Source organism: Bombus flavifrons, chromosome 2 (assembly GCF_040668555.2).
Source record: "Bombus flavifrons isolate JBK064 chromosome 2, iyBomFlav1_principal, whole genome shotgun sequence".
NCBI lineage: Eukaryota > Metazoa > Arthropoda > Insecta > Hymenoptera > Apidae > Bombus > Bombus flavifrons.
In genome coordinates, this window is record NC_138443.1 from 6,081,054 (window position 1) to 6,104,077 (window position 23,024).

Here is a 23,024-nt window from a genome sequence, read left to right on the forward strand (position 1 = left end):
ATTAAACTTTCTCGAACAATTCCTCGACAAATTGTTGTGAATGTCTGTGCACCTGGTGGATTGAAATTAACTTTTAAAGTTACTTATTTTTATCAGACTGAATCGAAAATATCTATATGTGTGTATATACTTGTATGTAATGTATTACGTAACCAAAATGTGCATTTATTGTCATGTGTCATAAATATATGCTTCTACGTTGTTAATATTTATTTGATAGTATTTAACAGGAAGAATTTATCTTTGCATGTGTATAGATTTTTAAAAATTTTGCAATACGCGTATACATATTTAAGTTAAAAACTCTGAACTAAAAATTCTGATGTCATTTTTATATTTAATTCCTATTACATTCGTTTGCTGATAACTGAAATCTTAAATCATATAAAATTACCATATTTCGTATTAATTAAGTTTCAATGAATAAAGAAAATATATGTGAAAATACGAAAAGTAAAATATCTCCGGAACGAATTTCATTAAAAAATATTACATCCTTTAAAAAAAAACTCTAAAAGAAACGACGCTAACATTACACTAAAATGAAATATTCTAATAGAATGTATGAAAATAAAATATTTGGTACACAGATGATCTAACGATAAACCTTTGCGTTATATTATACGTAGACCTAGTCTAACGTTTTCACAGTCATCCTATCTATCCTTTAGCTTCGCGGAAACTCAATGCTTCGTGGAATGTTACTTGAAATTCCTGACGAAAAATCTTTAAATTTCCGTACTTTTATCGGTGTTTGGAGTATTCAACGAAATTTCACGAATGTTCAGGTGTTGATCCACGATTACTGTTGGGTGCAAACACCGGTGGCGAACGTAACACGTGGGAGGGTCGTTATCACGTGAAGGAACATCGGCGTGCTGGGAAGGCGACCTTTCAGGGCCAAGTTTACAACTTCCTAGAGCGTCCCACTGGCTGGAAGTGCTTCCTATACCACTTCTCTGTGTAAGTACCTATCAATTTTATATATATACATTGTTCGATGTTTTTGATGCTTTCGATATTTCGTATCGTTATTCGTTTCATCAATGACTATTGTTACTGTATGGAATATACGTTATCGCTTTTGTCTTTAGCTTATATCGTACGTTCTGGTAACAGTCATATATGTATTGTTACTATAAAATAATTCAAGTTTCTGAATATCTATGTGTAGTACAAATATATATGGATTTTGGAATTTCTCTACGTGAAGTAGGAGAAAGCATATTTCAATAGGACCTTTTAAGTTTCGACGTTTCGTAGTAGAAAAATGTGAACTAACTAAATATTTTATATATTGAAATGACACACGATATACCTGGTTAAAAGTTTGTAAATCGAGTGGCACAGAAGCCTGCATTTATTTAAAATGTAATACTTTTTAGTCGAAATGAATCAGCAGTTTTCGCCTGCGTCATGATTTTAATACATAAACATTGACCGTGGATATTCCACGATGAATAATTTTTTCTACGTGTACGATCTTTTTCCTTTAAGAGTCGTTTCTCCATCGATTAACCGAATTTTTCACGTTGGAAGACATTACGCAATAAATAATGAATAATAAATGAATACCGTGAATAATAAATAGACGGCGGATGTTTATGCATTTCTGAAAAATTTAAGCGTGCAAGGACGTACAATAATAGTTACAGAGAAATATATGAAACGATCAAAGCAAGGTATTCATTGAAATATTTAGAATCTAGAGGGTGGTTCGGTCAGATACTATTTTTTCAGTCGCCCTCGTAAAAGTGTGAACTTATATAAACATTAATAATAGGACACGTTATTTCAAGCAGCTTCGTTTGGATGCTGTCTTGCGTGGTGATATGTCAAAGGCGGATTAATGGTAGTATATTGGTCCCGCTTCCTATATTATCTTCCCTGAACGTTACCACATCGATCTTTGTTGTCAGTTAATAAATATCATGGAATACGGTGTACTTGATTGATCGTGTGAATAGAGTATTTCACGAAGCACGGGAAATACACATGGTATTTTATCCATCAGTTTGTTTATACAAATGTATGAAACATATATTCCGCGCAACTGAAATACTTTGTTCCCCTTTTCTAACTGCAATTACAAAAAGAAGTGAAAAACAAAGAAATGTTAGACAAGCTATTATTTGGAAAGATTAGGAAAAGATGTTAGAATAACTTAACACTAGAAGCATCGAAGATATTTCTTGTATCCTTTGTAAAAATGTGTATCCTCCTTTATTATATTTTAAAACTGTCGCTAAAAGAACAATTTTCTTTAATTATCAAAATTAAAATTAAAATTAAGCATAACTTTAGTTTACACAAAAAATATGGTAGAAAGTATAATACATATCTAAACTTTCTGAAATGATAAAAATAATTATCAAAACGTAGGTTAAATGTATTTAAATTATTAGTTAGAATCGATAGTTTCATCGTTGTTTACAGAAGATTTATTGCGCTTGCTAGGAAGTTGAATTCTCTTCGCACAGATGGCGTGTTCTATACCGACCTGTATCCCTTGGTCTGATCAATATCCTGGCTACATCACTTACTGAGCGTCTATGCAGAAATCTGCAATTCGATTTGTCGTACTTCGGTCCTTCTTACAAAAGCTTTAACACGTTTATTGCAAAAATTAACGTTACAAATTAACAGGATTTGTGTCGTGTACTACACAGAATTATAATTCTTGCAACGTAAATATTCGTTGCAGAAACAAAATCCTTAAATAATTCTTTCTGCTTTACGTTTGTATTGCTACATCCTATCTTAGCATTTCTATTGTTTTATACTTTTCGAAAATCATATACATGTCTTTGATGACTCACTGATTTTTATATTAAGAAAACAGCTTTTTTACTTGAACCTACCCCTCAAACAGAATTTTTCTACAAAGATTAACGACCGTCTATTTGTCAATTTTCCGAGAGATGAAAAACACCGTTTATTTTTCCTTACTTCCTTTATCTGGAAAAAAATACTGTTACCTCTTTTTTCCTTCGGTGGAATATGGTTCTTAATTAAATCGCGTCGATAGAGTGACGTTTTCCAGAGAGATATTCGATGAAGAAGTTACATTAGAATATATAAGTAGAGCAAAGTAACGTTTCTGATATTTTTCTTTACGTAACGAAAATTTTTTATTTTGTTTCAAAAAAACCTATACAGTAATCTTCGTCCCTTTCTCAATTTTTCTTATTATTAGAAACAGTACAAGATACAATCTTCAATTTATTAATATCGTTGCAGCAACATCAGTGGAGTACGAAAGGTTAAAACAAAAGGTGCTTTTCATCTAAATTCGTAAATAAGCTACTGATAACGAGTACTAGTTAGGTTGGTGATTAAAACGGTTGGAACCCTAATTCGAAAATAGAATGTTGCAGTGGTTACTACGGAGAGTGGTAACTCATTGATGTAACAAAGCGGTTAATGTAACTAATGTAAGCCAGGCTTACAGTGGTTGTTGCAAATTGGGCGTGTATGAACAAGGTACTCGCGATAATAATACTCACTCTCATTCTGCTTTGTAGTACTGTTGGAACATGCAAATGTTACTTTTAATAATATATAATATGCTTTAATTACGTAAATTTGTAACGGAGTGATTATGCGTATGTCGAGATTAGGGAAGCCACACTTGTTACACCGATTATCATTAAAATATAATACTTCGAATTAGTAACACTGATAAAATAATATTTGCCAATTACATTTGTCGAACATTAGCTGATTCGTTACAGTAGGTATTGAAATTAACATGTAAATGATGTTATTTAGAAAAGTTAAAGATGATTTTAAAGAGATAAGTGTGTATTATGGATAACGCTTGGCAGTATTCAGATTGAAATATCATTTACAAAAAATTAACAAACTACATTCGACTAATGAATTCAGAAACTCACTCAAAATCTAAAATACTGTTCTATGTACAAAAATCAAGGTAATATAGTTGAACGTAATTGAATTTTTTAAGCCATATATAAGGAAGGATATTTTAAACAAATGGGACGAAAAAGTTATTTCTTGATTAAATAGATTTTTTTATAAAAGTGACAGGACTTGCCGAATGAATTTAATACCAAAGCTTAACATTTTTGTTAATAAAAATAGAATATTTTAAAAACTTATTGATCGCAAAAAATTGCTTGATATTACATATGAAATATTATATATTTTTATATAGGAAATTATATATATATATAATTTCAGATATTTTTTTCTGAAATTGTTTGCTACGAGCTATACTCACTACGTCTTAAATATTTTTGCATTTTATGCGAATTCTATGTATTTTTGTATCTTCGAATCCACAAATTCATACGAATCGGTAATCTAATCGTCAGACTATGCACGAGATTCGAAGCCATTCCCAGTCATCTAAAGTTGTGCGACTGAATCCGATTTTAATTAAAAATTTTCGGCCAACGAGATCACACGTTTTCTGACGATGTCGGTCCGCTTTACAATCGCCCGCCACCGTCCCAGAAAAAGAATCGTGAGACATGCAATTAAGCAATTTGCCTTGTCCATCGCGGAGGAATTATTCGTGGTACGCTATTGCTGTCGTGTCAAGTTATTCAAATTATTCAAATTGGATCATGTGACGGCTGTGCATGTGGTGTTCTGCCCCCTGCGCATATATCATCGAAGGGGCCAGAAGTTGTTCGCGTGAGGAATGTTTCAGTGATGATAACCGGGGCTTTCATACTAATACACCTGGGGGAGCCTGCCGCGGAAAAGTATATCGTTTCCTCGTGGAACGTCGTTCGGAAGGGAGCACGTCTGAAATAGGGTCAATGCGGTATCGAGGAGTACGTAGGGTATTTTGAAAGAAAGGCTCGGCTACTTTTATGACGTACATTCGTTTCATCGAAGCAGGCGCAGCATAGGTTCTGAGACGATATTGCTTTTATACAGAGTGGGGTCAAAATATCAGACAATCGGACAGGAGGTGATTCTTTATACAAAAATGTTGAACTTGAGTAATAAGTTCATTCGTCAAGTCCTATCACTTTTATAAAAAATCTATCTAATCAGCAAGTAACTTTTTCGTCCCATTTGTTTAAAATATTCTTCCTTATATATGGCTTAAAAAATTCAATTACGTTCAACGTATTTAATTTATATCTATCAAACACGTTCTACAAAAGTTTTTTAAATGAATGCATTAGCGAAAGACGAAGGAATTTATTATTCAATCCGATAGATTAATTTTGCGACGTATTTTTTAAATCACTTTCGAGCCGATCGTGATTTACTATCGCTAAAACGTTTCTTAAGCTTGAGGAACGTATTGTTACAAACATAATAACACATCGCGGTACAACGAGGAACAGCGTACGATCTCTTGAAAATAATGATTTTTTTATTCACGCATCTTTATTATGTAAAATATTACTCTACATTATGTAAAATAATACTCTATGGAACTTTTGCATCGTATAATTTATATTCGTAGCTGTTCGTTCGATACATCAACCGAGCATTAAGGCCATTAATCTACGAACGGTAGAGGAAGATCAGATACAATTTTTAGTTGCTGAATTTTAATCTCTTTCCTAACAGTATACCAAGTTGCGTATAAATACGTAATATGCATTGTATCGTTTTAAGAACAGACAAGCAGAGTGCAGCGCATTTCGCGAGATCTTCCAAAGGCCGGGTAAAGCAAAATTATACGTTGTTTAATGGCAACGTGGTAGCGATATGCGTTGCTCGTTTAACTTGAAATGGCATTAAACCGAGAATTGCGTCTCAAAACGGAATATTCCTTGTAAAACGTGCACACATAGGATGTATGTTCGGAATTTTGTAACTTTAACCGACCAGGGGTTAAGAAGATCGTTATTTTCTTGAATATAACTGGATACAACATTTTAGCATTTTTGTGTTGTTTAGAATTGTTAATAGCCACCGAAATAAGTATTTCGCTTTATTTCTTTCTTCACGAAAAACATGAATTTCTCAAACGTTTCTGCACGGATATTTTCCTTTTGACATTTCAATCTGTAGAAACATCTTTCAAAGCTACACATCATACATATGGTTAAGTATCGAATAACCCTGGAAACAAATATTTTCCACAATTATTAGCACGCCACTGTTGCATTAGGCGTTATCAATGTAATGTAACGAGAGTCACATTCGATACACAGTCTCGCCTTTGTTACATGTTATTCTTGACACGAATTCTTTAACGAGATCCAATCAGAATTCGCTGTCATAATTCTGCCTGTTTCGCTCCATCATTACTATCGATCTTGGACAGCAATTTCCTTCTTTTTGCTGGCCAACATCGTCTACCTGTTTTCCCATTAACGAAATGTTTCCATAACGTTCCCACGACTTTGCTTTTCTCTCCGTTTTACCGAACAAAATTTTTCTCTCGTATTGAATTTTTGTACATCTTTTACCCAAGTAAAATATAATTCCAGAATAATTTTTTCCAACTATAACAGTGCATTAAAATCATAAACTTTCCGCTAGAAATCTACTGTTAATTATTAACGCTTGTGTTATTATAACGTTACACATATTTGCTGTATCAGCTATGTGGAAGATTTTCGACCGTATTGGAGGATAATTGTTTATTGATATACCTGGTGATATTCTGAGTTTCTATTTATTTTTCGAAAAAAGACAACTTTTTGTAGATAAATATAACATTTCGTTTTTTTAAGAAGAATTTCCTAATATTACAACGCTTCACAGGATATACGAACTTGGTGGTTCCTTGGGTTACGTTCTCCTCCCAATTTACGAAGAATTTTTTACATTATACAAGAGTTCTCCACATTTGTAGGACACGAGGTCGAAATCATGAAGATAGAAGTTTACAAAATCACATATGGATACCGTGATCGAAGAATGCGAATAATTAAATTCTTTATTACACGAGGATTTCATTAATGAAATAAATGAAGTGAATCTTCCGCGTGTAAAAATAAGAAAATTTCATTTTCGCTATCTTCGAACTGCTACTGACTGAGTAAGCGTAGATACGAGTACGATACATGAGACCGCCTAACATGAGATTCTGAATCATACGGCGACGTATGAGCATCACAGTGAATAGGATATCTAAATAACGTTAACATGATTGCATACGTTCCTACATCTCGAAATAGGAAGAGCGGAGAATATTTTCGTTACTGTAGAGAATAGTTTCAAAGGGACTGAGGAAAAGAAAAAAAAACGGATATTGACGAATATCGCGGACAATGTATCGAGAAATTTGGAGGACGCTTCGGAGTTGGCATCGAAAAAAGGAATAGGACGAAATCAAGGCCCGGTGTATCAGAGGGAAATGGATGATGAATCGGAGAAGGCAGGATAGGATAGCTAGCAGCTTAACGACTAATATCGATTTTCTCACTTTTGTAACTATACGTATGAATATCAGAGCTGTACGTCTACGTTATCCTTTCACGTTCACCTTGGTGTTTCGTTCTTTTCCTGGTCTCATCGTACTGGACAGTGGAAATGGATGCCAATGAAGTTTTGTTAAATAAAGCTTGTTTACATAAAAATGTAAATATTAATTTCGATTATTTACTATTTAATCGAAGCTATTTAATTAAAATTAAATTGTAAATAACGTATAACAGATATGTATATGTATAATAATATGAAAGATAAAATGTATAATAAATAAAATTTAGGTATATAATTCATATAGTTTTGTCCACATATTTTTGTCCCCGACTATGTGTGGACCCTGTAACCTACTTCTTTTCAAGGTACCGTGTTGGATAACAGAGAAGGACGTCTGTAAAGCGGCCTTAGTCGACCGCTTTAAGACGAGATTCGCGTGGATCCGAGCTTCTGTGCTAGATTGTGCTTCTGTTTTGCGAGCTCGGCCCAGCTACTCGTGTTTCCTCGCACAGTTACCGTGGTTTCCCCTTTTAATTCAAATTGTTCATGTTGCGTAGGATTGCAACGTGTTATCATTGCGTTGCAAAGCTTTCAACACGATTACCTTAATGCTTCATGGCTCTTCATATGTTGAATTAACTTTGCGTTGATCCTCTGTGTATCGTATTTTGTTATATACCGATGCAATAATGAAGAATAAAATCATAACAGATCCTACGTGCGTCCACGTAAAATTGTCGAGAGAAAATTGTCAATTTAAAAAGAATTAAATAAATTAGAATTAAGACGAACGATGAACCAGGTTTTTAAACTCCCTCCTTTCCTTTATCTTTTAAAGGAAAATGAAGGATCGAGTGGATGTTTAATCTAGATATTGGGCGATAGCTTGGTTGAGTAGAGTATGTATGCATCATGTATGTGTATGAATATTAAAACTTTGTGACCAAAGTCCTGTATATTTTTTAAATAGGTTACGAATCAATTTTGAGTATTTCGGAAATGTAGGACACTGGCCGTCTTTTTGTACACGCGTATGTACAATTAATATATTTGTTAAGATATTATTTTTGTCATAAGCTATTGATATTTATGGGATTATACACGGACTTTTTTCATTTTTACAATTTTTCTTCTTCCTTCCAATAAATTCTACCTATCCAAATATGCATTAATGGTGCGCGTCGTATCGAAATATCTTCTACAATAAAATTGTGACGGTTATTAAAGGGCATGTTGTACGAATCGATTAAGCAAACAGTTATGAAATGCGAGGAAAATTTTCTGGCCATTGAAAAAATCGAATACTTTAATACGAAATTGAAATGTTGAAGAATTTTATACGCAGGAAGTTAAATAACTCGCAGAGGGACACGTCTAAAATTGCACTGTAACGAAATTGTCATTGTTTACTGTAAATTTTGAAACTTTATACCCATTTTCTCGATCCGTGAACGGATTCTGAATAATTCGAGAAATTTGAAGTGGATTTTATAAATCAAATTTCTGTTTACGTCGTTCTTCTTCGTACATAAGGATATGAAACTACAGTGTCAAAATGAACAAAAGTAATATATTTGATATGATATAATGACAATTATTAAACATCGCTTCGTCCTCACTCTGTTTCTCTTAAATATTAAAATAATTATGCTACACGGCAGTTCAACTATTCAGCCGTTCCACAACGACATTTTCTTGTTACATTGAGTTTTACCCGTGAAAATATTTTAACGTCGCTAGTGGATTAATTCGATATATAAATTATCCGCTGGAGGCGACACGAATTAATTAGAAAGTTATTAAACAATATACGAAAAGGAAGGAAACGATGGGAGTTAACATCTTCAAAAATTCATTAGCAATTGCAATAATAATAGGTTGAATGGTGTAGTGACAAGACTTTAAACTTCTCTACTTTTCAGCGAATTGAATTTTGTGCTTTTCAAGGAGTAGTTATAACCGTGCTTAAAAATATTTCCTGAGCGTTTCTCCTGCATAACGTAAAGCCTGGTAGCATTTTAAACGAATGAATTTTAAAGAAATGCAGTCCAATATAACCATTGACAAAGCTACAAAACATTAAAATGAATTTTTTTCCACTGCAGCCTTTTTTCCACATCGTAAACTGAATGAAGAACGGTTTTCACGATGCTTCAAGTTATTTTTGTTTGCCTGAATATTACTCGCTCTTTCGTTCTTTCGTTTCTTCATGAAATTTGCATGTTGAAAAATTCGCAATTTTTCACATGAAATTGGATGTACTATATTATAAATATAATCATATTAGGTTGTTCGAAAAGTTTCTTTCGTTTCATAAGGTGATAATACATGAGCAACAATTTCTGTTTTATATTATTTTATTAAATTAGGTATGATCCATTTCGTTATATTTTTATTATTATGTTCGTGCATAATTCAATAAGCTAACATAAAACAAAAAACATTGTGCGTCTATTATTTCTTTATAAAGTGAAAGAAACTTTTCGGACAACCTAATATAATCGGCGATGAGGATAATACTATGCGAAAATATAGAAATAATTTTAGGAAGAATAATTTTGAAGATTATAAATCAGTAGAAGAATTATTAATAGGATTCGGTTGCTTATACAAACGCGTATTTTACAGAAAATTGATTTGTCTTTTTTGTTTTTTAATTGATCCGCGTATTATTTCGCATAATTTCATACGTTACACAATTTTCGCAGAATTTGTTAAGATTATATTTCGTACACGTCTATCGTCTCTTTTTTCTGTAATATCTGGTTTTTGATAACGGGCGCTTATATTGAAGACTTCGTTATTCCAGAATATTTTCACAATTTTCAATATACTTATCATGCGTAAGTTGGCATATTACGTTTTCATATTTCCCATATTTCATTCACATATTTCAACATCCATAATTTAGATATTGTTAATTTTTAATCCATTGTGTAATTATCTCATTCTCTCGCGTCACTGATAACTAGATTTTACGCATTTATAGGAGATTAAAAGGCGTAAAATTACACGGGAAGCACACGGTATGAACAAAATATTTGTACAAAATATCCAATGCCTTTTATGATATTTCAAACAATTTTCCACTATCGTTCTATTTCTGTTTTAATTATATTCTTAAAACTACGAGTTTGCATAATTACTGAAAACGATTCGTCTGTTTGTAATCGATACGGCTATGAACAATAGAAAGAGAAAAACAAGAAAAGGTCAAGACATCCGCGATAAACAAATTGCAAAGAATTTGTCGCGAAAAAAATCAGTATCCGCTTGTGTTGAAGTTGACCGATAGAGGAACGAGTGGATGAATTTGTAATATATTGAAATAAGTATAGGTATAAGTATAAGTACAGGTATAGTGTATGCTGATCCAGATCCTCACTTTTTCAATGTTACAATACAATAGAATTGAATATGCAGCACGTTCATACATTATAGCAAAGGACATCATCAAAAGGTTAATTTTGGTAGCTCTAGCTGAACACTACAAGAAATAGCAATAGAAATCTAGTTATAACTCATTTGTTTCTAGACGTTGTAACCCAAATCAAAATTTATATTCAAAGGCACAATAATATGGACCTCTCTTTATTTTGAATTTTTTTCACTAAATTCTATTCTCTTCATAGCAGCTCTCTCCAGGTAACGGATATACAAAAATAAAGGTGTAGAGTTTTTCTTGAAGTAATTATTGGGTTGACAACAAAGTGATTGCGGATTTTGTCAATACGATCTAATGACAAAATCCGCAATCACTTAGTTGCCAAACCAATACTTCAACAGCTTGTACGGATCCACGTACTGGAACAGTAGCTGTAATTGCAAGTAAAAAGAGCAACGAGTATTGGATAGTAAGAGCAATCGGAATTGCTTGATTCGAGTCGGTGTTGCTTTGCAAAGGTTGACGCGTATAATGCGTTTGTTGCTCGCGCGTCGATGAAAAACCGCGCTACCGAAAACCATTATCGATCAATGTGTCTCGTTGCCGTGATTTAGCCGTTGGGAAGCTCGATAGGCCTGGGAGATTCCAATATCGTCTTGAAAAGAATTCGCTTTGTGCCCGCTAGCACAATATCGACGAGCCAATCGGTTTGTGCTCGCGTGTCCGTGCCACTATCGCGTTCGTCCATCCTTTTAGTTTTTAAATTTAGTAAAGTTTCTTTTTGCGAAAAGCGCGCAATTGTACAGTTACCGCGTGCCCCGCACTATAGTTTGATATATCCGTACGTGGTGGATTTAGGGGATTCAGAAGATCTATTGGGTTGGTAACTAAGTGATTGCGGATTTTGTCATTAGGTGTTATTGACAAAATCCGCAATCACTTAGTTGCCAACCCAATAGAGCAATTTAGTTTTCAAAGTGGCGGGAAGAGGACGAGTCGATCTACATTATCACGTTTAATGAAGATTTTGACGAAGGAATATAATGACAAAGTTTCAACTTTTTCTTCGCCGGTTAAATCTATTTAAACTTGAAACTATCTTTTTTAAATGGTTAATTTTATGGTTAGTGGGAGGCTGACAATGAACGACGCTGGACCAAAAAGCCGGTTTTAAGACCCATCTTCAAGTTTGAAATTCTATAGACAGGACATACAATGGTTGTAGGAAGAATGTCGACATCATTATATTTATTATAGCATTTGTATAGAGATTAGGTTGACGTAGATTGAAAATTTTTTAAAAAATTCCATGTCTTTGACGATAAACATTAACGGTAGACAGTTCTGCGATTATGAAAGTATGATGGAATCGATGTGTCTTACGTATGAGTATAAACATGCATCATCCTCGACGTCCTATCATCCAATAAATCATGTTTAGTTACTATAGTCTCGATACAATTTATTCATCTTTAACCGTGCTATACGTTTCGTCCGTAATATGAGATATTAATTTTCTGACTTTTCTAGAATATCGATTACGTAAAGGACACCATGTAAGCAAAGAATACGTTGATATTAAAAAGTAAATGAATAACAACGATAGAGAGTGAGTGACCGTTATCAATAACATATCTATTTTCTTAATTACCGTTTCATCCTTAATAGTTGCAAAGTTTAAGAAGATTAAGAAATTATTGCAACTTAAATAGCGAATAATAAGTATTTAAAATTCTGTCAGACGTGTCACAAATTTATAAATTACACGATACAAAAAAAAAAAAGAAAAAGAAGAAAAGAAAGAAGTAAACCTAATAGAACGCGATCAAAAGTTAACAATTAAGGAGACAGAAAAGTTAGTTTCTAACGAACAGTAAACGAGAGAGCGTACGTCTATGATCAAAGACGTAATTTCTGTAACTTTACGTGAAACTTTTGATAAAATAAAAACTCGTGGTACGATCTAATGCGTCGGTGAATGCATTAAAAAAGGGTAGTTAGTTATCTGTTAATGTCTCGATTAGTCGCATTCCAGGCATTCACCATGCAAACGTCCATCGTTGAATAGGATAACCGGTGCGCAGCGAGAAAATTATTGTGACACAGAGCAGTCGGCACGCGAGGCTTGGTGACCCGCAAACAGCGAGACACCCCGTTCCACAAAAGCCGTCCATCAAGCATCAATAATGCAGAAGGGTCGTGGTGTGGCCTTGCCGCGAGATATCGACCCGCATGTGAATATCGATTCTTCCCATTCGGCGACCAAAAGACCCCTGCCACAAAGTATAACTCTTGCTGTTGCGTTCGCTTCGCTGCTTTTCACGTTTCCCTCCTACCTCGCAATCGTTTTTCTTCTGCGTTTATTTCCTTCTTGCTCCCAGCAATTGGATGTTCTTCCTGTCTCTTTGAAATGTTGATTCCGCGCCACTTAAATTGCGAGTCGTTGCCGGACAGGCAACGTTCTTGCATTCTTGGCACCGACTTGTTTGAATCAACTTGTTCGATGGAAAGTTCGGAGTTTGTATGTTTCTCGATGGTTGTTTGCGGTGAATTTGTACACTTCATGGTCCTTGCACCGTGCAATGAATGAAACGAGGGACGCTTAGGAAACACGCGTGTAATATCTCCTTAGGAAAGATTATTTTTTCAATGATTTAGAATGAATAATTCGAAAAATTTAGAATTCTTGGTTCTCGCACTGTGTGCCGGATAAAATGAATATCTCGTTAAGAGATATTGTTTGTACTTGATTACTTGGAACGAATAACTTGTGATTCGTTCGCTGTCAGATGTATCAAGTTATTTGTCTTCTGTTTCCGAACAGTTGCTTCCGGATAAACATGTAGAAATATAGAGAGAATGCATATAACGTATAAATATACAATGTAAAATATTTAGCAAGTTTTGGCAATCGTTAAAATATTTTAGTAGATGGAACAAATCTACGTTTGTGTTCCATTCGTTCAATCATATCTGCAGAAACATGAAATTGCATAAATATTCAAGAGAAGGAGACACGAATTGTATCTAGATTTTTATTCTGAATCCAAGAAGCGAAAACATATATTCCATCTATATTTTGAATCCGAATTTAAATACTGTTTAGGCACAATCGTACGAAAAGCAAAGTTTGACGAGGTAAAAAAGCTTGCGGTTGAAAGATAAACGATTCGGGCGTGAACGGTGGAAGTCTGTGAAAGTTTTCATTGGGAGAAAAGAGCTATTGAAGTTCACGTTTGATCGAGGTCTAGGGAAAAAGGCGCAATTCACCGAGAGCTGTACACTCGTCCAAGTCTGAATATCGATACTTTGCCTGATCGATCGACAGATCTGTGGTTGCAAAGTGATTCTCTTCTTGTAGTGTTCGAAATATTGCTTTGAATCGCCACCTTCTTTTCTCCTTTTCATGTCTTTCCCCTCTATTTTTCTCCGCTTTGTATTTTATTTGTGCATCCTGACGACAATTTCAGCGACGAAAAGAAGAGGCACTTAGGTTGTACGACACGAGAAATATACGGAAAACACGGTGAAGTTGCGAACAATGTTAGCAAACATATCGTTATACTATATGGTATACTTAGGTATATTTGCTGTATTATTTGTATGTCTCCATATGTTTATTACATATTTGTCGAGAAATTACATATCGATCGATTAAATGTTGCGAATATTTTTTTATAATTAGAATGGAGTGTTTATTACATATTTGTCGAGAAATTACATATCGATCGATTAAATGTTGCGAATATTTTTTTATAATTAGAATGGAGTGTTATAATTGCGATTACTTTATGATGCATCTTCTTTAATTGCAAGTGTTTAATTTCCGAGATCAATTACGAGATAAATAACAAAAAATTTGATAAAAATTCATATATTTTATGATGTTTTTTTAGGAAGTTGATTCGTTATGCGAATAACATCGTTCACTTTTTTTTGTAATCATCAGGTTAACAAATAAATACCAGCTATATTTGTTGTTAAAATAATTCCGCAAACGAGAACGTTTAATTTTACCGTAAAATATCAGACATTGTCGAAATATATTTTCTGGATGGCATTTCATGATATCAATTTTGTACACAGTATATTGTTATTTTATATATACAGTATATTGTAATTTTGTACACAGTGTGAGAAACGTACACAGATATAATTTCTACATGAATCGCGAATCTAATCATTAATCTTCAAGAAAATTAAATTCAACGTATACTCTGACTATGAATTTCAACCTGTAATTCATGAAGTTTAACATTTTCATTTACGAACTTTAATCTAGCCTTTCAGTTTAATTAATTTTCATGCATATTTAATACGGAATAATAGGTAATTCTCGAAATTCAGAGAGAGAGAGAGAGAGAGAGAGAGAGAGAGAGAGAGAGAGAGAGAGAGCAAAAGTGACAGCATAATTCCATTATTCTTGCAACAAGTAGCTAGGTGGTGTAGTTACTCGACTATAGTTAGAAATTATTGTATAAATCACGCGATAGACTGCCAACGATTGATCTCAAAATCGAAATATCCATATTTCCGAGAATAATAAGTAATTTTGTTAGACGAGAAGAGGAAAGAAAAAGTGAAAATAATGCTATTGAAAAATACGGCTGTTCTATTAGGGGAATAATTTGCACGGTCAAATACAGACACCGCATCTCAAGTAACGATTTTCTATCGAAGAATTCCAGGTCTTTCCTTCGAGCATGAGTTTTCCTTTTTTCCTTTTTCCCGATCTTGTATCAAAGGATACGTGGGATCATTTATAACGATATATGGCTTTTCACGTAAAAACTACGAAATAATTCATTGAGAGTTTCGAGATTTTCTTTTGCCCGAGCTCGTATCTCCTTTGTTCCATTGCAAAATTGATATGTTCGGATAAAAGGCTGTGATCCCGTTGTTTTTTATAATTTCCCGTTGTTTTCGAAGGCGCAATCGACGAGAAATAAAACTAACGCAATTATGGATGACAGGCGCGAGGATACATTTAATTCGTGGGTGTTCTTGATAGCTTACAAAGTAAACTCTACAGCGTGGAGCAATAATCGTTAAATGTCGGAAGTTAAATGACAAAATGGGAGAGAAGAGTTCTCGTGAAAGCTAACATGGTACACATGTGGTGACAGTAACATCTACTACTTCGTTAAAATAAATTATTAAAATGCGCTGAACAAGCTGAAAGCGCTGTACAAGCGAAGAGAAGGTGATCTTCCGTAGAAAAAGTTAAAAGCGCGAGATAAAATTTGATCAGGCAAGGATTAATTTGAATATACATATTTGAATATACATATAACGTTTTTCAAGAAAGTATAAATGAAAATATTATCAACGACACTTTGTTTTATCAATTATTTCCGTCAAAACTATGCTATAACGCTATGACTATAGCTAAATACTATATAATATAATGTAATAATAAATACCAAATATTATAACTAAATACTTTTTTAATTCTCTTAAGCTCTTTCTTTTTATATTTTTCTAACTACTTAAAAAATATCTTCGCGCGCACTTTAAAACAAAATATGAGAAAGAAGACTTTTTCATATGCACGATTTCTCGTTCCAATTGCGTATGTTGTGCATCTTTTCAAAGTATAACAAGTTCTTTCTGCTTGCCAAAACGAGAGTAAGATTCTATTTGCTAAAGATATCCATTCAAATTGGATGTGCGGCGAGTAAGTTGTGAGAGTAAACGTTTGACGATGATTTCGTTAACTTTTACGACAGATTAATTATTTGCCGCATGGTAGATGTATCGTAAGCCACCATTCATGTGGAAGAATACAGAAATTGGATTACACGTGTGAGAGGATCCTCTCGCATCAGAGAATATCGATATGTATTTTATAGTAACCATCTACATAAATGTATAAAAAAATTGAAATAATTCAACGATTTGCGTTACAGCTTGCTAACGAGATTATAATTTTACAATTTTGTTTTTCATGTTACTCCTTGTTTTATTCATTCTATCATTTCAAAGGAAAAATAAAGAAGAATTTAAAGAAGTTTGGTAGAGAATGTACAAATATTTTGAAGCTTAATAATATCTAGAAATTTGTATATTAACTTCCGAAAGCGCCATTTGTCGACTATCTGGTAATTGTTATTCTTGTGAAATTCTCTCCATCAAAGCTGGTACATACGCAAAACCTGTATCACACAACATTAGCCGTTATATGTGTAAGTTAGGATTTGCTGAGTAAGTTTATTGACGAGACCATTAGCGAAGCTAGAAAGAAATTCGCTTCTCTCGTTCTTCATCTTCCTTTGCTTTCCCTTTTTTTTATCGTTTCTACCTTCCTTTTTCTGCCATCAGAAAACCATTCGTATAAAACGACCGATTTATATGTAGTAAGCAGCAGAGTAAAATTATCGTATACAATGTTCTAGTTCGTTTTGAGGTCGTTCTGATCGGTCGAGTCGTTAAATGTCGCTTAACGATTGAGAATTTCGAATTTCTGATATATAATATATACTAATATTTCTAATATAAAAAATAGCCAGAAGTCAGAAATAAAGAATATATTGACGTCTTGTAAATTTCGAATTGCGAAACTGCTTGCGAAAAGATGTAAAAGTGTACTTCCACTTGGAAAATATAACATTATGAAAAAATATTTATATTTTTACCCAGAGTACCTATAGACACGAAGCATCTGTGTTCGAAATATTTATCAAATTTTTTGTTTGAAATTGTTAATAATTGACTTCTCCTTTGAAACATGCAATATTATATCTATCTATATAATACACAAATAGAATATTTATATTTAAAATATTTACGGTACTTCGAAACTACATATGTACCTGTCTTCTCGATCGCACAAAGCCAGCTCTCTCAAAATGAATATATCGTCAAATTGTATAGAAACCTTTCGAGCTCAACTGCCGTGAATGAAACACCGAAAGATACTCGAGATGTTGTGTGAAAAATTCCTAATTAGCACAAGTTCAGTTCGTTCCACTGGGAGGCAAAACGAAGAGATCCGTAATGCAAAGAGATCCGTCACCTTAGGCCTCCGTCATTGAAACGAATGACAATGGGAAACAGACACGAGCTCGTATAGAATTATCCTCTTGTTTTTTTGTGGCGAAGACGTCGCTTCTCTTCGAAGACAATAGGATCCGGGCGTTCGGCGAGGTCAGCCTCTTAGCAGAAGATGAAGTAGCACGGAAAGTGCTCACTTCAGAGCGTTGGAGTGTACAAACAGGTCGCTAATGGGCCCCTTTGCACATTCTATTTCAGAGTTTCAGCCGAGTCGGTTCGCGTTCCTTTTCATGCGAGAACACGATCGACTCGCGTCTATCTGGTTATACAAGAGTTGAGTTAGTGGTATTCTCTAGTAGGAAGTAGAAATAGAACGATTCTCCATCGATAATTTCCATTTTGCAAAATTTATTTGTACAACTTCTTGTGACACAAAAGGAGCACACTTTAGAAAAGATTTCGTCTTGAGAAAACATCAAATTTCGAAGGTTGTATTTTTAAAACGATTTCCATTCGACTCATTCTTTATTCGGGGCCATTCTTTAATGTACTTTTGTATAATCGAATCGTAATTTGATACGCTGCGGAGTTTTCTGCGTTTGTCTTAGAAATTTGAAGACGAAGATAAGGACAGAACGCATATAATGTGTAATTTGTATGTTATAGTGAAAATATTATTTAAAATATATTTAATATGTAACGAAAATGTATAAAATATCTAAAATAAAGCATTCGTTATAATTTTTAATAACCAAAACAAATCTGAAAGTTATATTTCTTTAGTCGTGTCCATAGAAAGACAAATTTGTATAAAAATCAGCAGTCTAACAATTAATTTCGCAGGGATATTGGGAAAAGTCAGGCGACTGAAATATGAAGGCAAGTATAACGACGAGATTTGTCGTCCTTTATTTAGAGGTGGCATCGTGTATCGTTGACGTGATAAAATTGAGAAATCAGCGTGTTCACGAGCGAACCAATTTAAATCGCAATCGAAGCATTAACGGCATTGATTTCGCGTATTATATTTCTCGACTTTTTATTTTATTCGGTTGTCGCGGTTTTATTTTGACAAATGTTTGATAGTGGTTATTGAGCGCAACGCGAGCGTAGCGGCGCGGCGGCATGGGAGCATCGACTGGGAAATTTGTACCATGACGTTCGATTTTTCTAAATGGAACGTTGAAAAACGTGATAAATACAAAACTTAATGCAACGTCGGAAAAATTTGTTTCAGGATTAACTAATCATTGATTAGATATATTTTTACACGTGTAAAATCTTATAAATATCTTATACCTTTGCATATCATCTTTTTCCATATCTTTTCATTCCTTTCATATGTTTGAAATCTGTAAATCGGTAAATCTCGTTGAATTTAATGATTTGTAAATTTGATAACTTGATTTCTAAAACTTTCCGTACGGAGATTCGCATGATTTCGAATGAAAAAATCTAGGTTCTACTTCCTTAATGTATACAATATTTTCAATATTTTCAAAGAAGAAGAATATTTTCAAAGAAATCTCCTATCCAGATTTATTTGCTGGAGTGGAGCTCGGAATACATTTATTTCGTTAACTACTACAAGTTATTTGCAAATTTTCTTCTTGCTTTTAAATTCACAGTTGTTATAGATTCAACTGGACGAAGACACTCTAACGATGTTTCGCAGGAAAGGGAAACGAAACGAAGAAAAGGATTCGTCGAGTAGAAAGATGAACAAATGGTGGAGGAAAGCGTGTGAAAGGAACAAACAAGGAGAGCAGGTGGAAGATTGGAGTAGATCGTGGTTTGCTTTGAGATCAAACGCTAGGCTCGGATGAGCGGCGTTGCAACTAAATTTAACGTGAACTTTCACATTTCGCATTTGCGCTTCTGATTTTGGAACAAAACGGGGATTCCTCGGGCGATTCGCTCCCTTCAACGTTCCCTTATTCGTGTACCTTGTGCCAAAAAAAAAAAAAAGAAACACAGAAAAACAAGTGTATGTGAAGAGCTTTAAAACGTTGAAGATCAATTGTCGCGAATTATAAGCGCGAAAGAAATTTTAATATACAGAGGAGGATAAAAAGACGTATGCACGTTTCAACAAAAGAAATTTCCCAACTGACGATAAATTGATTCAATTTTGAGAAAGCGCACAGCCAACATCTTTTGGTCCCTTCTGTGTAACAAATAAAAAACATTTTGATTTATTTCATGCCTTTTTAAAACGACGTAACCAGCAAGTGCACTGCATAAGCCCGCGAAAGTCGTATAAAATAAAAGACTGTTATAAACGAAAGTCATGCCAAGCCATCAGAAGTAATGGGAAAGCTTTTCCAAAGAGTAATATAAAAGTGGTGTGAAAAGGGCGAGATAATAAGCTCGTAATTCGTTAATAACCTTTATCACCGTTACTCATCTGAATAATAAATTCTGGCCGTTAAAAGAGAAGATTGCTACGAAAAACTTCTTCCTTTTTTTTAAGCAAACTATGCAAAATAAATCAATTTATTGCCTTGGCGGTCGACTTCTTCCGGTAGATAGGCTTCTTCGTTGATTTCATTGCGATATTGCTACTCACAACAGCGGAAGGAGACTAACAAATTTTCAACAACGCGAACGGTTTAGATTGTCCGAGAAAAGTGGTCCGATACGACGTAATACTTTGTAAAAATGAAATATTATGGCGTAATATATTTCAATCTATTGGAATTGCCAGGGAAAAATATATAAAATTCGCGTAACAATATCTTAATTATGCTCTTCGTTGTATTTATCTTTTTCGCTTGATATCTCTCTTATCTCTCTTCGCTTTCTCTATTTACTCTTTGTAAGCTTTTCTTGCCGATTTCATCGTATTTTCTCACTTCCCTTTCCTATTTTTTTCCTTCTCGCGTGCTCTAGCCCCGGTTTACTCTTGCTATACCGGCCGAATATCGATCCAGCCGCCTCTATAAATAGACACGCGGGTCGTCGACGGTATTTAGCATTTCACTACGAACTACTTACTCCGTCCGCGTGCACCGAACATCGGATCGTGACAAGTAGGCGTTACGATATTGGTGTCGGCACAGTTGCCGAAGTTAAAGAGCTCGAATACCTTCGTGGTGTGGCTGTTCGCTTTTACAAAACTCGATTCGATCGTTTTCTTTCTTTTTAGCCGGTTGAGATTGCATTCGATCGATCGCTTTTGATCGTGAAATTGCTTCTTGTCTGGTTTATGAGCCAGTCGAGGTGGCTGAAAGAGTTAGATACATGTTTGCTGGAAAAGTCACGTACAATTGGAAGTGTCGTTAGGGATTATCGATGGGCCAGAGATGAATCGACGATGAATATGAATTAGTCGGCGATGATGAAACACGTGTTCGTACGATTGCTGGTATGCTTGATGGTACGCGTGTAGTTTTTATTTTGTTAGCGAGATTTGCGTTTGTTTTATATGTAAATTAAAGCACAATTCCAAAACAAATTCATCGGTAGCTATGATCTGACACTTCATTGCTTTTTAATTGATATTTCCAGGCTTTATTTATAAAATCTCTTTCTTTCTCGTGCGTATTAATTTTATATTTAATGTAAATATATCTGCGGTTCAGATATTTTAAACAAAGATACGGTTTATAGACTATAATAAAATATAATATGTAATTTGCAAGTCCAATAAAGGTAACTTCGTCTTCGTTCAAATGTCCAAAAATCTTTCAAAAAGATCTTCGAAAGCATTTTTAAGAACAGTTCGTAGTCGCCACAAACTTCTTAATACCACGAACGACTCTATTCTATCCTCTTCCGTGTTATCCAATTTCATTCAACTGTTCCTCTTCGACTTTTTGAATAACTCAGCTATTGGTTTTTCTACTTTCACTTCAGTCTTCGAAAGTTAATACGACAGAAGAATTATTCGAAAGACACATAAGGAAAGTTGAACGGCTGTTGCAACTTTCTGTTAATTCCTCCTATAGTTATCCTCGAAATTCCTGTCTTTCTAACGAGTCTTGTCACGTTACTTCCATTAATCGTATAGATGCAACAAATCATTGCGACAATAAGCTCAGAAATCACTTCCCTGTGTGACATTTCATCGGCGAGAATTATACTTAACATTGACCATACACGTATTTTCCATTGGGGATGTCTGGTCGCGTGGCGTTTACACAGAAACAGTTAACAAAGCTGGTTATTACCCTGGTCAGGGATTACTCCCACGAGTCTTAACCAGTTTACTCGGCAGCGAAAGCAGGTGTATAGGTCAGCCATGGCATAATTGCATGCGGCGAGAGTGAATTTACAGCGCGTTCAACTCCCTTGTCCGCTTACACCGTTACACACATACACACACACACACACACACACATATTGTTTCAAGACGTCCCAATGATTCTGCATTTCTAAAAGACAACCATGCGAGATTATATTTTGGACTATGTAGCGGTAATTAAAATAATTGGATGAAAATTAATCGATTAACGTATTTGAATAGTTTACTTATCGCGTGTCGTATGTAATTAGGATGCAAGGGAAAACGGTCATAGTCTATTCGAGATTGAAATTGCTATTTTAGCATCGTGTTACAGTTTAGAGAAAGCTATAATAACGTATAACGGGGCAAATGTGAGAGAAGTTAAACGCCGAAAAATCTTGGAGATGGAAGTTTGGTAATTTTGTATGTTAATATAAATTAATATAATATTTTGGAACTTCGAACATCGTATCTCGTACTCTGCTAAATGGTTTAATTTGGTTTATCAACGAATGTGTAGAATGCGCTTAGTTTCATTCGATTCGTCCGAGTTTGATACGTAAATTGATTTTACTACTCTTATTTTTTTTAACGATATATTTCAGGTTTAATAATGACGCTAAAGGACTCGTCTAATTTTAGAATATTTTCTATGGTAATTATCGAATTACATTTTTAACAACTGTCTGTGATAATCGGAAAATCAATTTCTTATTTGTTTAATATCGTAATTTCCTTGTGCTTTCGAGCATTTTATCCCTTACGTTATATAAAATTATACCTCACCAAGCGGTATCAGTTTTTTGTTCGCAACTCGTTTCGAACATCTAATAAAATCAATTAACCCGCCCATCGGTTAATCGAACTTTTCCCATCCGCGTTCGGGGCCATAAAGACGGCAGCAAACCGTGAATAAACTCCGTTTAAACCGTTTTGTATACGGTAGTCCGTGTTGTCGATCTTTCGACTGCTTTTGACGCGATACCTTCGCTACCATTGACTCGACTTATCGACTTATCTTTTGCGAAGCAACTGGCGGGATGCTCGAAC

The 23,024-nt window shown here is 34.3% G+C and overlaps 1 protein-coding gene across 2 annotated transcripts in view; it reads left to right on the forward strand.

The window, feature by feature from the left end:
• LOC138190060 (potassium voltage-gated channel subfamily KQT member 1-like) overlaps window positions 1-20,145 on the forward strand; it is a 51,087-nt gene extending 30,942 nt beyond the window's left edge. Inside the window, exons 4-5 of one of the 2 annotated variants that reach the window (XM_069132543.1) lie at window positions 789-963; window positions 19,375-20,145. In XM_069132543.1, coding sequence (XP_068988644.1) covers window positions 789-963; window positions 19,375-19,408 — 209 coding nt within the window. In that variant the 3' untranslated portion in view covers window positions 19,409-20,145. Of the gene's footprint in view, window positions 1-788; window positions 964-6,705; window positions 6,831-19,374 lie in introns of those variants that run through there. The other variant, XM_069132542.1, reaches the window with a different exon arrangement.
• Window positions 20,146-23,024: the final 2,879 nt, after the last annotated feature.